This window comes from Synchiropus splendidus, chromosome 8 (assembly GCF_027744825.2).
Source record: "Synchiropus splendidus isolate RoL2022-P1 chromosome 8, RoL_Sspl_1.0, whole genome shotgun sequence".
NCBI lineage: Eukaryota > Metazoa > Chordata > Actinopteri > Syngnathiformes > Callionymidae > Synchiropus > Synchiropus splendidus.
The window spans coordinates 23,929,943-23,944,625 of NC_071341.1; the positions used below are offsets into that span (position 1 = coordinate 23,929,943).

At 47.2% G+C, this 14,683-nt stretch overlaps 1 protein-coding gene across 5 annotated transcripts in view; it reads left to right on the forward strand.

Moving 5' to 3' along the window:
* Positions 1-14,683, forward strand: part of grik4 (glutamate receptor, ionotropic, kainate 4) — a 281,752-nt gene that overhangs the window by 220,816 nt on the left and 46,253 nt on the right. For all 5 annotated transcript variants that reach the window (XM_053872391.1, XM_053872394.1, XM_053872395.1 and 2 more), the window contains one exon: positions 1,329-1,433. In XM_053872391.1, coding sequence (XP_053728366.1) covers positions 1,329-1,433 — 105 coding nt within the window. The remainder of the gene's footprint in view (positions 1-1,328; positions 1,434-14,683) is intronic.

The following is a 14,683-nucleotide window of genomic DNA, read 5'->3' on the forward strand; positions in this document are numbered from 1 at the left end:
GCCGTCGCCTTCCTTCTCATGCCAAGTCTGGTTTGTGGTGGTTTGGAAGTCAAAGGTTCAAATCTTTATTCAGTCGCCTGAGATTCATCAAGCGGAGCTTTCACACTTCTCTCCGGGGCAGCTGGAAACGTCAAGATGTCCCGTTTGCTCTGCAAAGATGTCGGCCTTCAGAGCAAGCCGCTGCCTGGAGGAAGGCTCTGTGCCTGGTCAGCGCACAGACGCTAATGTGATATTGTTTCTGGCTTTTCTTGTGATATGCTGTCAGAAAGACGTTTAACAAATCCAATGTGTCGTACAGCTTGGCAGGACACACTAAGCCACTGAAGGCAGGGATTATTAGCATACGACTGTCCTGAATGCCCCGATGCCGCCTGCTTCCCGGGTCAGTTCTGGCTGGTTTCACTTGCCTGCATCCTGAAATGGGGCGAGGCTCTGAGATCGCCCACGTTCGTCTCACTAGATCAACTCTTAAGCTTTGCACGTGTGTGAGGTGAGGTGGCGACCTGCCTGGACCCCAACTCCAACGGTGTAACAAGGAAGGATTGACAAAATCAAATACTATTAGATGCCTATTAAATATAAGAATATCATTTATTTATTGACTTGGCTTTTAGTCCCTAGGGTTTTTCACCAATATGGTGACCCCTGCTTCCGATTATTACTCTCATACTCGGTAAAATATGGTCCATAATGAAGACCTTTCAGGTCAGAAATTGAGTTACAATCTTCCTGATGAGTGTTGACAACTGCTCTGTCTCGCTCGTTGTTTGGGTCAAGACGGAGGTCAGAATGAATTAGCTTGAAGGGTTTGTCCACTGAATATGAAAAATGGCAGGGCTGTCAAGCTCAATGTCGAAGGGGGTCTGAATTTCAAACATAAAGTTACAGGCCGGATGATGAATTCATCGACAGGCAGCGTTGCTCTTTCCTTCAAGAATAAAACACATGATATGTAAAAATTCATTCTGGAAGTTTCCAGATGAACTGTGGAGGTTTGGAACCAGCCTGTCGAAGGATGACGTCGGAGCACTTTAAACTTTAGGTGGTGCTGTCCATATGCATCAGAGGTCATCTTTGTGAGTTTGACATCCATATTGTCTTAGATGTTTGTGAAAGCTAAACACATGTAAGGCTCCTGACAAGACTTGGGGGGCTGGATTTGATTCTGCCTGACAGTTAGCTATAACAAAAACACCTGTCGTGATTCCTACATTGGCTTTCAAAGACTGTAGTGAGCTTCAGTGATCTTGACTGTGATCGAAGGTTTCGTTTTTGTTGGTTTGTTTCTGGCGTGGTCTTTGAAATGTTGCTGTCTCTGTGTTGGACAGGTAGAACTGGAAGGTCTAACCGGCCACATTGAATTCAACAGCAAAGGCCAGCGCTCCAACTACGCCCTCAGGATCATGCAGAACAGCAGGGACGGCCTCAGGCAGGTAAAGTCACGCCTCCAGTTGTGCTGAGCAGCCTCAGTCTTTATCTTCAGATCATTGTCATCCTGTTCGCACCAACTGCATTCATCTGCTCTATTAACTTCACGGAGCCGCTCCACGTGTTGCTGCGTGTCACTGCGGGGATCTTGTTATTGTCCTTTAAAAAGACGTTGACATAAACGCGACTGTTAATGCCGAACACAGGTGTCATCGCAGCGGTGATCCCATGGGTCTCCCGTTCTGTTGGCTCGTCTTTACGGCCGCGGAGTGGCGGAGGCTTGATCAGTCAGCAGGGAGCGCTGATAGCACTTGACATTTTCCTGTACCATTGATCTCCATTACACAAGCAGCAGTTGTGATGTGGTGCCAGAGGGGAGAATTCAATTTCAGAGAGGATTATTTGAAGGTAAAACCCCTCAGGTTTATGGAAATGCAGGTCTTGTTAGCCGTCTTCTTCTCCTCTCTGTTCGGGGTCAAGTCAGCCTCCTGTGCTGTAAGCGTCAGACCTATCCTCATCCTCCTCCCCTTCACTGTCCACACCATATCAGACCAGACTCTTCTCCGCCCTGCCTGCACTCTCCTCTTGACCATGCCCTTGCGACTAGAAACCTGTTTTCTTTGTATTAGCATTGAGAACTGGTCCGTCTCTAGTCAGTGCCTCTTAAAATCTACCATATTTTCTGGACTATAAGCCGCTACTTTTTCTCGCGGTCTGAACCCTGTGGCTTATACAACAACGGCGGCTAATATATGGATTTTTACTAGGGATGCTCCGATCGATCAGCCACCGATTATGAAAGGCTGATCTCGGCGTGACCAGTGAATGCTGATCACTGCCTGTCATTGCCGATCACAAAATCAGGTCACGTGACAGCCGGCGCTCTGATGAAGCACCGCCTGCGGTTTGTGATGCGTCCGCTCCGCCTTCCCTCCCTGCGACTCGCCGCTCGCTTGGAAACAGCGTGTCTGCTGTGGAGGGTTTTTTCAGTCTGTCATGTGAATTTGCATCCTGCAGCACATGCATGTTAAAAGGTGTCAATGGCACGAATTAATACCATGTTTAAAACACCAGCACTTGACGGAGCATAGAGAGTTTTCCATGCTTATGAAGATGAAACTGCAGCGGTCACTCGCAGACGCTCGCCGGTCTGAGCGTGACATTCGGAACGCTAAGCATATTGCCCCAGAAATAATCCTTCATTTTCCTGAGCCAGGTGTCCAGCCTTTCTCAGGTGTCGTTTTACGACAGAACCAACCGCGACCGAACCGGCTGCTGTTTTGTGTGTGTCAGATGCAGCGTTCCTTGGCCACCTGAATCTGAAACTTTTTTCTGAGCATGGTTTTCCGGTCACATTAGTGTTTTTGACTTTCTATGCAGCTCACCGGTGAAAGCAGTACAACAGTCCTTCAGTGGAATATTCCATGTGTTGGATAATGAAACCATCACTCGACAACTGTGAAGCTTAAAAAGGCTATGAATGTGAAGACAGTTGATGTATGTGGTGTGGAATGGTGTTTTCATTCGTCCCTCCGTGAGCCAGCAGTAAACATCATCACTTTTAACAGTGAAATTGTTTGGTGTTCTGGTGTGCGTGTATTCCTGGGACGCCACCTGGGATGGACCTTTGTCACATCACCACACAAAACTCTGTGTTTGGACCAGGAATCCTCCTTGGTCCTTTTCTGGACAGGGAACAACCTCGTCGGATCTAAGGGGAGCAGAGCCTCGATAACAGGATCTAACTTGTTTCCAACAGAAGAGGAGACGGATGTCTTCTCAGAGCCGTTGGATTTCTCAAAACGCCACTCAAAGCATGAGGGTGAAAATAAACACCAGAGTCAGAGTGGCTGTCCTCACCCCTCCTGACGAGTGCCGTCTCAGGTCAGGGGTCAGCTTTGCCTCCCCTGATCTGCCCGGCGGGTTGGTGATGTGGTTCGGAAGCAGTCACGGAAACGTCTGTACAAAGCCATCAGGCCGGCGAGTGCGACACGGCAGAGTTGTCTCAGAACTAATGATGCAACTTGTCACAGCTCACCATAACCTGGCAACAACCGAGGAGATGTGTGTTGCTGCGATGCCTGCGTCCTGCCGTCTTCTGGCTAATTCAGACTGGGCCTCCATATTAAGTTGACTGACCTTCAGGTGGAAAAGAGAACCGCCACAGCTGGTGTGTTTGTAACACTAGCTTTGACGCGGACGCCTCTACCTGACTCCACCTGGACGCCCATTTTTCTGTCTTGTCTATAAGCTGTATCTACAGCTTCCTGTCCAGCTGTCTCTCACAGCACAGTCGTTGGATGTGATGACCCTCCGTGTCACATGTAGATGCAGCGCGCTTCCACTCATGCCGCACTGGCGTCTGTGGAAATACCTCTCTCTGCTTTTGTTCCGCACCAGGATAGTTTTCCGTCCGGACTGTCGTCTCCATCTTTGTCTCAGCCTTCCTATTCAGCCACAACAATGAGGGGATTATACCTGAATATGCAGTCATCTGGCAGCCCCACGACTGTGTGTGTCCAGTTTCAGACCAGCATCGTGGCTTATTGTTTGCTACCGTCGTGAGTTTTTTTCCATTTCCATTGTGTTTTTCCATTTTTTTCCTTCATGTTTACATGGAGGTGAATTCGAACATACAGAATTGAACACAGCGATTCTTGTCTTTTCTTCTCTACAAGTATTAAGCATATTGTCGTACTAGTTTATCATTCAGCTGTTGGAATATCTGCCAGCATGACATCACTTCTGACTGGCAGGTGGACGGCAGCGTCATTCCTCGGTGAAAAATGAGGTCACAGCGCCACCCGTCTCACTGTCAGCATCAGTCTGAGCACACGTACTCCCAGTCTTCAGACTCTTCAGTTGCCTGCCTCTTGCCTGGGAACTAGTGCAGCTAAAACTTAGAATGAAATCCGTGGGAGGTCACATGCTTGCTTGAAGTTTCAGTACCTGCAAAGCCTTCCTGCAGATCACAGCCATACAAGACTTGTACTGAAGCTTGAGTGCGCAGGATATACTTTGTTTTCATAGCTCACCTGCTATCTTGTTGGGGGAGCGCCGCTGCTCTGAGGCCGTTGTGAAAAGCGTTTTTCAATTCCCTCCGTTAGATGTCTTGTCTTGGTATTATCGGTCGAGGCAGGTCCCGGACACGCTGGAGAGACTGTACTCTCACCCATCCAAACCTTTATTCTATTGTCTCTAAAAGTGCCTGAAGTAAGAGTCACTTGGGTCAAAGTGAGCGATTTTTAAAAATAAATTCTGTTGTTCTGTATTGGAATTATTCAGTCACCAAATATGGCACAGACCTGTCCAACTTAGCGATGACTGAGGACTGCGGAGAGTTTCACATCCACGTCACACACTGAGCTGTGCTCATTACTGAGGGTGACAGTCAGGTGTGAGAGGAGTCTTAGCTCAGCAGTCTGTAATAGAATCAGACAGTGGCCCATATGCCTTTATTAACCTTGTCTGAGTCCCTCTCCGCCCTGGCTCGCGGCCAGCCCACCAGGAGGACGGCGCCATCAGCCTGCGTGAGGCGATCTCCTCTCCTCCACAGGTGTTATAAAGCGGCCGCGCCGATGCTAATGCTAATGTGCCCAGGCAACCTGTGAGTCTGGGGCTGGTGACTGTGTTGACAAGCAGGTGCGGCTGGTGTGGTGTGGGCAAGAAACGGCTTAAGATTCTGCTGAGGAGCGTCCAGAATGAAGTCTGCGACTTGGAAATGGCTTCATGAGGAAGTTTCCCAGTCAAGGAAATACTGCTGTGGAATAAAGATGAGAAGATGTGGTGCTCATTCAGCCTCCATTTATCAAGGCCTCCTGAGGTCCTGGTGAAACTACAAAATGTTCTCGGTAAAAGTGTGAACTTTGTCTCCAGTCATCAGAATAGTACTTATACTACAACTACTTTCATATTTTTTTCTTCTTTCTACATTTTCTATTCACTCACATTTAGGTTTATTTCCACCAATTTTGCCCATTGATTTGTGCGCCATCTACTCTAAACATAAGGAGCCTGTTTCGTGAAGCCTCATCTGCCCATCACCAGCCATTGGAAGTGAGCAGGACACTTTCGGGAGGCCCCCGGAGCTATTCCCGGCATGTCCCGGAAGCAAGGACGCAGTGGAGACGTCCCCGATATGTGTTCTCTGAGGTAGAGGAGACAGAATTGGAGTAATTGGAGTCAAGCCCAGAGAGTCTGTCAACAGAATTGTATCACAGTGTTTTAAAGCCTGATTTATTCCTGAGCAGATTGAAACCAAGGTTCTCATGCAGGAAACACCGGTGGCTTCTTGCCACGGCACCATGTGGCTGCATTATTCAATCATCTTTATTGGTTTAGTTTGGGCCAAAACAGCACGAGCTGCTGCTCTTGTTGGCAGCCTCAGGAGCCCATGATGATGATGATGATGATGATGATGAAGCTGTTAGGAGCTGGCACACAGTGACACCAGAAGCACCTGCAATCAGAAACAATCCATGAAGGCTAGACATGAGATGAGAGGTGTGAGAGGAGCTGTGAAGAAGTGCACGCTGTGGAGCCAAATGGAGACGTAGCAAATTCATCCAGGGAGCGTGGAGAAACATCTCCTTCCATCATGTGCTTAGCATCAGAGAAGCTTCAGCAAATCAATAACCGCTTTGAACAGAGCTGTTCGTGCTGTGACAATTCAGGTTTCTGTTGTTTCACTATTGCAGGCAATGGTTTTTGTTCTGTATGATTTGATTTGAAATACATTCAATGGCCAGCTTGTTGTGTTTGTTGCGTCAGAACTATAGTTTTATTTTGTTTAAATATGTATTTATATATATATATAAAAATGCACAATGTTAAAAAAACATTTTTCCATATATATCATTTTCAAAGCTAATAATTTATGTGTTTGAAGTTTATTAATTGCTGTCCCACGCTTTTCATTGGTTGTGAACTCCATTTAATATTGAATTAAATTATTAATGGGACCTTTTGCAGCTTGCTTCAAAGGTGTATCTATATTTCTTGTCCTTTTTCAATAATGTTTTTCAAAAATCATTTTCATTCTTCATCTTTTCCTCAAGCCTTTGGTGTGATGGCCCCTCACAAAGTTCTTATAAAAGTGGATCTCCAGTCCTGGTCCCCACTTTTGTTCACTGTAGTTCAGTGGCAGATCGTGGTGCCACGATTCAGGTCATGTATGAGCGAATTGCTGAGGTCCTTCAGCTCCGTTTGATATTGTCTTCTGCAAACATAACAGAGTCGATGTGTGGCTGTTAGTGGAGAAGCAACATCATTGTGTAAACGCTCTTTGTCTTCCGTGCAGTATTAAATCTGTCGGCGCAGCCCAACGAGAAGCTGTTGACCTTTCCTTAAGCTGCGGCAGCCGCTTCCTGCTCGGGAACGACTGGCAATATTATTTCAGAAGAACACGCTGTAATCCTCGCTCTCGTTAGCCGTCTTATCTTCGGTGAAGTGAGAGTGATGGAAAAGGTCCCACAAAATGATCTGCGTCATTTGTGTGTGAGCGTCCAGATGGTGAGAACAGCGTGGCGACAACATCCGACTGTAGAATTCTGAAAATATACGGATCAGTTGATACATTTCAGCAGCATGGAAACAAATAGAATATCGAATAGAAGGCGGTCGGAGCGCGACAGCTGTCTTCACTTCATCGTGTTGCGCAGCTGTGGGACTGACGTCTGGAACTGTCGGGACCCGGCCGGGTCTGAGCGCAGCGTCGTCCACGCATCTGTGCATTGTTCAGGAAAGGGACATGATTCATGCCCAACAAACAAACCCTCCTGTGCCAGCCAAAAACGCAATGACACACTTCAAACTCTGCCGCCTGCAGCCTGTGGGGACCGGCCCTTGTTTGTTGAGATGATGCTGCCTGACAGCCGCCTGCCTGTTTAGACCAGAGCACTGTTAACTGCATGATTATAACTGTTGGCATTCTGCAGGGACGCGTCAAGCCCAGTGGTGAAGGTGTGAAGATTGACATAAAGAGGGCGCTACTCTAGACCACGATGCTACCACAGCCCCGAAGAGGAAAACATGGAATCCATTTAGTCTTTTTCTTAGTTTGGTGGATTCACAAACACTGCCCCACATTCACCGCGGCTTTGTTTCAGTTTCAGTAGTAGAATCAGTTCCAATCCCTTGTCATCATTTTTCACCAATATCTTGTGCCAAAGCCTCCTCTGGGACCACGTTTGTTTGCTGGTCATCCATGTGAGGCGGACGATGTCTCATTCCCAGTTTGAGCCCAATGAATTGGGGCGTTGTCGTCCTGGAATAAGCCGGGGCCATTGGAGGAGAAGAATCCACTGATGTAGGTTTGCTCATTCAGGATATCCGGGTCGTCAGCTGACCTCATTCTTTGGGCGCATGATGCTGCTGGACCTAGACAACTGCAGCCACCACAGTACAGTCCCACTCAATCAGACCTAATGCACCAGACAGTGACCGTTTCCAAGTGCAGCGCTGCATCCCTGAGACACGCCAACGCCAGCCTTCCATGTTGCATGTTGAGGCATGACAATTGAATCCAGGGTTTCCACTACATGTTAGCAAGAAATGATCTCTTTTTAAATACTCATCATGATCAAATGTTTGAAACCAGGTGTGGAAACATCATAGCAAACTGGTAACACATAGCGCATCATGGAGATGGACTTGAACGTGACAGTATTTCAGGTGTTTTTCAAGGAAAACTAGTGATGGACTGTTGAGGCTTCATGAAACAGTGGCCCCATTTTCTGAGCCCACTAGGTGGCAGAAATCCTTATATTGGAACAACCACTTCAGTGAGGTCTCACCTCATTGTTTAATCCAACAACTCCACCTACTGAGCTCTCAAAAAAGGACACCGTTTCATGAAGCCTCAGCAGCTCATCAGTCAGGAAAATCTAAAGAAACATCATAATAATTGCAGTCCGTTGCTCACAGAACTCAAGTCGCACATTCCAGTCTGACGTTTGCTTCTCGTGATTTAAAAAAATAGTGTTTCTATCACCAATTCAGTAAATGTCAAAACGTTCCCCTCTGATTCATTGTTTGTCAACCGCATCTTTATCGGCGGCGTTGCATGCTTTTTCCATTTGTTTTTGTTGGGTTCTTGTTGGGTCACATCTTCGACGGCCTGTCTGACTCTGTGTGTCGCACGTCATGTGACTGAAAGACGGAGGTTGTGGTTCAGGTAAAGCCATGTGGTGGCGCTCCAATCACACTGGCTCCATCTATGTCGTGTAGATGTCACCTTCAACTGAGAGCGGAGGAGCCACACGCCCTCACACCCAGACCACGACCCTCCTTTAGGGATGTCACATGGGAGGAGAAACATTTGGCTCAATGTACCAGTGTGACACCAACAGTGGACGCAGAGGTCCCCTGGAAAGCGGCTGCTGTTAGACACCTGGACGGAGCTCAGGTGTTGTTGGTCTCCTGGCGTGAACTTCAGCTCCATCTAACTCGGACAGCAGGACATTCAGATGGCAAAATGGCCAGAAGCCAAACGCTGCAGAATAATTTTCAATCCAAATAAGGCTCCACGGTGATGTGCAGTATTTTATGCATTTGAGGTCTGACCTTGCTGCCGAGCGCCTGTGATGCCGCTGAATGTTCAAAGCTCGGAGCAAAGCAAGAGGCCAACAGAGGATGCTGAAGGTGCCGTTTAGCAAATGAGACGCCGGAGTTGTCCGTCCTGGTTTGTCACCGTGTATTGGCCTAATCCTCCGACTTGACTGGGAGTTATTGTGCTTTTGTGAGGGGAAACAAACATTTCCTGCCTTCAGTTCAGCAATAACGCCAGCAGATTTAGAGTCTGCCAGCAGACGGGCCCAAGACTGAGCGGCTCCTCAGGATGGATTACGTCTGCTGCTGGATCTGAAGACAATGAGATGATGAGCCTCTTACAGCAAGTACGGCAGGTTACCAAAAATACCCGGCAGCAGCAGCACGTCATTATCTGCCTTCTTTTTTTTATTCTTATTGCAGAGCACTTACTGTGTTGTTGTTTATATGGCTGTCTCTACAGTTAATTTCTTTTTAATGACGCTTCGCAGTTCTTCAATTACCAGATGTTGGTAAAAGTAAGTGAGAGTATATTGACACTTACTGTTGGTAAAACCGGAAATTCCGATCCTCCTCGTGAGCTGGATCTTCACCCTGACACAGGGCCGGTTCAGGTGTCCATCGAAGGTACAGCAAGGTGGAGGGGTTGGAGCGCTCCACAGCCGGTCGGTTTCACGACGGCCTCCATCTTCATCTGTCAGTGAAGGACACTATCACAGGAGCCTGGTGTTCCTCCAGACACCATGTTGATACTTGGATCTGGAACTTTGCCTGGGGCTGGAACATGTTCGCCGAGTCAAAGACACACACGGTCCAACTCACAAACATTTCCGCTAGTTCAAGAGGCGCTCAGATCCCGGGCAGCTTTTCAGATCAAACCCATCCTTGCTCTTTTGTTCGCGGGGGAGCAGGGAGTGGACTTCACTGCAGGACTCTGCCTTCAAACGTTCATCTGTTGTCTGTGTAAAGACAGTCAAATTCACTGCAGCAGAACATATGAGCCAGAAACAGAACAGAGGGATTCTGAAGAATGTTGCGGGTCTTTATCGTCCACCTGCCCTCATAGCTTCCTTGCTACATTGCTCGGCTTTGACGCGCAGGAGTCACTTTGTGTTTCTAGGCAACAAACCAGTGGAACCAAGTGGAATCCGCACATGGACGCGTGACTTTCCCTTATCTCCTCGTGAGCACATGACGGCATCTTGAAAGAACGCAGAGACGAGTTCAGGGTTGAAGGTGGATCTGTTGCATCGATTGCTACATGTTTGTGTCTCCGATTGTCTGTTTTAATGACGTGAATGTGTGTGGCGGTTCATAGCTGATGGAGAAATTGGAAAAGTAAGTTTCATTTGAGCTCCAAAGATCCATCAAGGATCCTGCCATCACACGCTCAGCAGGAGCTCATGAGCACGGAGATAGTTACTGACTGGCAGAATTAGAATCACTGTTCCTGATCGGCAGCCACCAAAAAACAAGAGGTTTAGCCGCAAGCGCTTCTGTTTAGCATCAACTCGCTCCTGTTCGTCGTTTGTCTTGAACCATTGGTTGAGATCTTGTTGATGTTGTTTTATTAAATGTTGATGAACCTTGGAAGTTGGTGACAGAGTTGATAGTGAGTGCTGTCTGGCCGTCTGTCTGACCGTCCATCCCTCCATCTAGCTACCTATTTATCTATCCTTTAGTGATGGGCAGATGAGGCTTCATGAAACAGTCTCCTTATTTTTAGGGTTCTGTCGGTGGCGCTGTTGGTTTGAAATTGAGATGGGGTTTCACTGAAATGGTTGTTCAAATCCAATCTAGCTATCTATTTCTCTAACCATCTGTCTGTCCATCCATCTACCTATTTATCTATCCATCCATTTATCAGTGTTGGGAAGATGAGGTTCCATGAATCAGTGTCCTGAGTTTCAGAGGCCACTAGATGGCACTGTCTGCTGTATAACGTTTGGATTGGAACTAGTTCAATGAAACCTCATTTCTAAACTAAGGGTGTCACCTGGTGGCCTTTGAAAGTTTCATCAACCCTGCAATACTGTTCATAAGGTATCAACCTTATCTATCTGTCTGTCGATCTACCCATCTACCCATCCATCCATCCATCCATCCATCCATCCATCCATCCATTCATCCATCTACCCATCCACCCATCCATCCATCCATCCATCCATCTACCCATCCACCCATCCATCCATCCATCTACCCATCCATCCATCCATCCATCCATCTACCCATCCACCCATCCATATCTATCTATTGGGGTCGATTTCTCTTCGCTGCTTGGATGGAAAAGGACCTTCTGTGTAGTTGAACTTTGTTGATATTCTGAGGTTTCTGCTCAAGCCTGTGAGCCATTTTGCTCACACCGTGTCAGGAGGACTTTCTTGAGGAAGACCAAACATGGTCATGCTGGTTCTCAGTCCAATCCATCGTCAAATCTAAACCCCATCGCCGAGCTAAACATGTGATACTGAGGGCTGGGTCACCACCATTCACCTGCCTTTCTCCCTTCTGCTCCTCTGCCAGCCACCAGATATGGATGTCAGGACGCCGCCTCGCAGTGCCGAGCTATTGTCGGTATTCCGTTGCCATGGCTGGTGTGTTCACCTCCATCTGTGTTTGTAGTTTACTTCCACCAGCTCCGGCACTGCAGGCTGTTGTTCCAGCACGTTTGATCACATTAATTTAGAAGATCATCCGTTTAACACGCTCGCTTTTCCCGCTTGTTATTGTGGCATCCGTCTTCCACATTTGTGCTCATTTTATTGTGGGGACCAGAGATTGTTATCCAGCAGGGGATACAGCAGCCTGGAAGCAGAAATTAGGGCTGTGAATTTGCTATCGTTCTCGCTATCACTTTCTCAAACAACCTTTTACATGCTGCCTCTTTTTTTCCCGGCAGATGCATCAGCTTTCATGTTGCTTTAATCTGCTTAGAGTGGCGATGTTCTCCTGACGGATTTCAGACTTTAGCAAAGTTGGGAGAAGTACAGATCGCACCCGCTGCTGTGAAGCTCCGGTCACCACTCAGCCGACCGCAGAAGTAGGTCGGCTGGTGGTGTGTGGTGCGGCTGCTGCTTCCACTGGATTGAAGCCTCCACTCTGGATCGGGAACCGGTGAACACTCTCCAGCGCCAGAGGGACGCGTGGAAGCGATGGTTTCATGTCGACCACCTTTACCTTCCCAAATATGTTCTTGGCTGTGAAAATAAGCCACTAAAACAAACACCGCTACATCACGGCAGCTGCGGCGTTTATCACCTCCATCTTTGTCCCTGCAGTTTATCTCCTCAGTCCTCTGTTATGGGTTTAATGTCGGTCGCCTCCTCGAGGTCAGAAAAGCAATAAATTGATGGAGAAGAAAATGCATCGCTCGGGCCAAAGTGACTTTTATGAGATTCTATCTCATTTAACTTGCTTGAGTGTGATGAACACTTATCATGAGTCATAAATGTCATTTAATGTATTGCTTTTTAGGACTAACTAGAATTTCTGGCTTAATATGTGTAAGGTTTCGGTCTGAATCTTAAGCCGAGCCTGAGCTCATTTGCATAGCGGGTGCCTCATGGTGTTCCGGCTGCTGGGCGCGTTGCAGGCGAAGCAGATGCAAGAGTTGAGATGAAGTTTGGATCCATGCAGCTGCTTTGCGAGGTGCAGATGCTGCAGCCGCGTCATGTTGCGATGAAATATTAGCTCTGATTCATCCCAAACCCGCAGGAGGGTTTCCTTAAAAACAACTTGGCGGATTGGAAAACGGCAGCGAGTCTGGTCGGCGGCGATCAGGTTACTGGATTTTGAAATGTGTAATTAATGCAATGGTATGTTGTGTTTGGGCTTTCTGCAGAATTTGCATCACATTGAGATTCAAACAAACATGTTAAAGCAGTGACTCAGGAGGCGCAGCGGAGCCTGCTGTGGGTTTCTCAGTTGTTTGGTCTCTGGGAGGCTCGCAGCAGTCCCCTTCTCTCTTTTGTTTTTCTCAGTTTGCACTTTACAGGCTGGAGATGGGGAATAGATCAAAAGCGGATGGATGAGCTGTTTTGCAAGATCCCCAAGTCTTAGCGGATTTCAAGGCTGGTGGAGTCCGTGCACGCCTTGCTGGGCTGAGCCTCCGTGCACGCCTCTGTGTGTGTTTGTGCTCCGTGTTTTCAGCAGTTGGGCTGAATCACGCTTCAATTCCCGACACTGTCTCAGTGTGATCTCACAACCAGTGGTGAAATCTTGTTGTTCTGTGGGTTTCACTTTGGATGCAGGTTGACTGGTCCTCATGTTCCTGCTTCATCTTTCTTGTCCTGCTTCGTAACAGCTCAGCACCAACTCGTATAGCGGTCACTACTGATCGTCTCATGAGGCTTCGTGAAACAGTCTGCTCATTTATAGGGTTCTGTAGGTGGCGCTGTTGGTTTGAAAATGAGGTGCGGTTTCACTGAAATGGTTGTTCAGATCCAAAGACTTTTAGAGCAGAGAGCGCCATCTAGTGGGCGGTGAGAATTGGGACACAAAAGTCCACCACTAATAACAGGTGACTTTGTTTTCCCCCGATGCTGTTAGTGTTTGAACTGCTTTCCCACGTTAGTTTTCGACCTTTTTCAAACAAAGGAACTGTAAAGTTGCTGACATGTTGATGTCGTGTGGTGACAAACATATGTAGTGGAGGACGAGGCTCCTCAGTGGAGAAACGCGGCTGTTTTGTGGACATGTTTGCTGTGGAGGCTCGGAGCGAGGGGCCTGTCATCATGGCGTAGAAATCATGACCTTTCATGCGCTGCAGCTTCTCTTATCACACAACTCCTCCGCCAGTGATCTGAAAAACTGAAGTCCAGCGAAAATGGAAAGAGATAATAATTGAGCTGGGATGGCCGCAAACCCCAGAAGGTCTTTCCGCGTCCACAGCGGCCGAGGTTCTGTAACAGTGCTGCTCTGAATAAAGACGCTGAGAAACTCATCGCTGTTAGGAGCAGAGGTGAGGCGGGACTGTGGCTGCGAGGGCAGCTATTGTTTGCTACAGAGAATGTGGAGAACATGCAGCTCAGCTTTGAAGATCTGTTCCGTCCCCTGGATGACTCTTCTGCCCCGAGGTTGGGCTCGTTCTCATCGTGGAGTCACGATGATCTCTAATCCTGGGTTTATTGTGGCTCACTTGGAGTGCGAGTCGTCACATGTCACACACGCCAACAAAAAATAAAAAATAATCTGATGACCATTTTGGATTATCGATTACTTATTTATTATCTATTTATCCAGTCTAGTATTCATATAATTTAGCATGATCTATGTGTTATCTATTTACTTATCTTTACTTGTATTTTATTTATTTTGCCATTTGTTTATATATTAAAGGTATTTATTTGTCTGATGTTGTTTGATAGCTTGTGTGTTTTTTTTTGCTAATGCTTTGTGGACGTCTTTGTTATTTGTCGTGTATCTTTAATGTCTTTATTATGCGTCTGAGTCTTTGTTGTCATTGGCTGCTCTGACGCGTTGAATTTCCATCTAATCTAATCTAATTTATGTTTTTGTTTGTTTGTTTTTCTGCCCAGTTCGTGCGTTCTCATTGTGCCTGAATAAGCCACAGCTTTCAACCAAGTGTATAGTCATTTAAAATACATGAGACAAACAGAAGAGTACGTCCCTTTATGGCGCTCGTATTCTGTAGCCAAATACAAATGCAGGTGCAACAAGGAGCCATGAAAGTGTAACAGTTTTCACA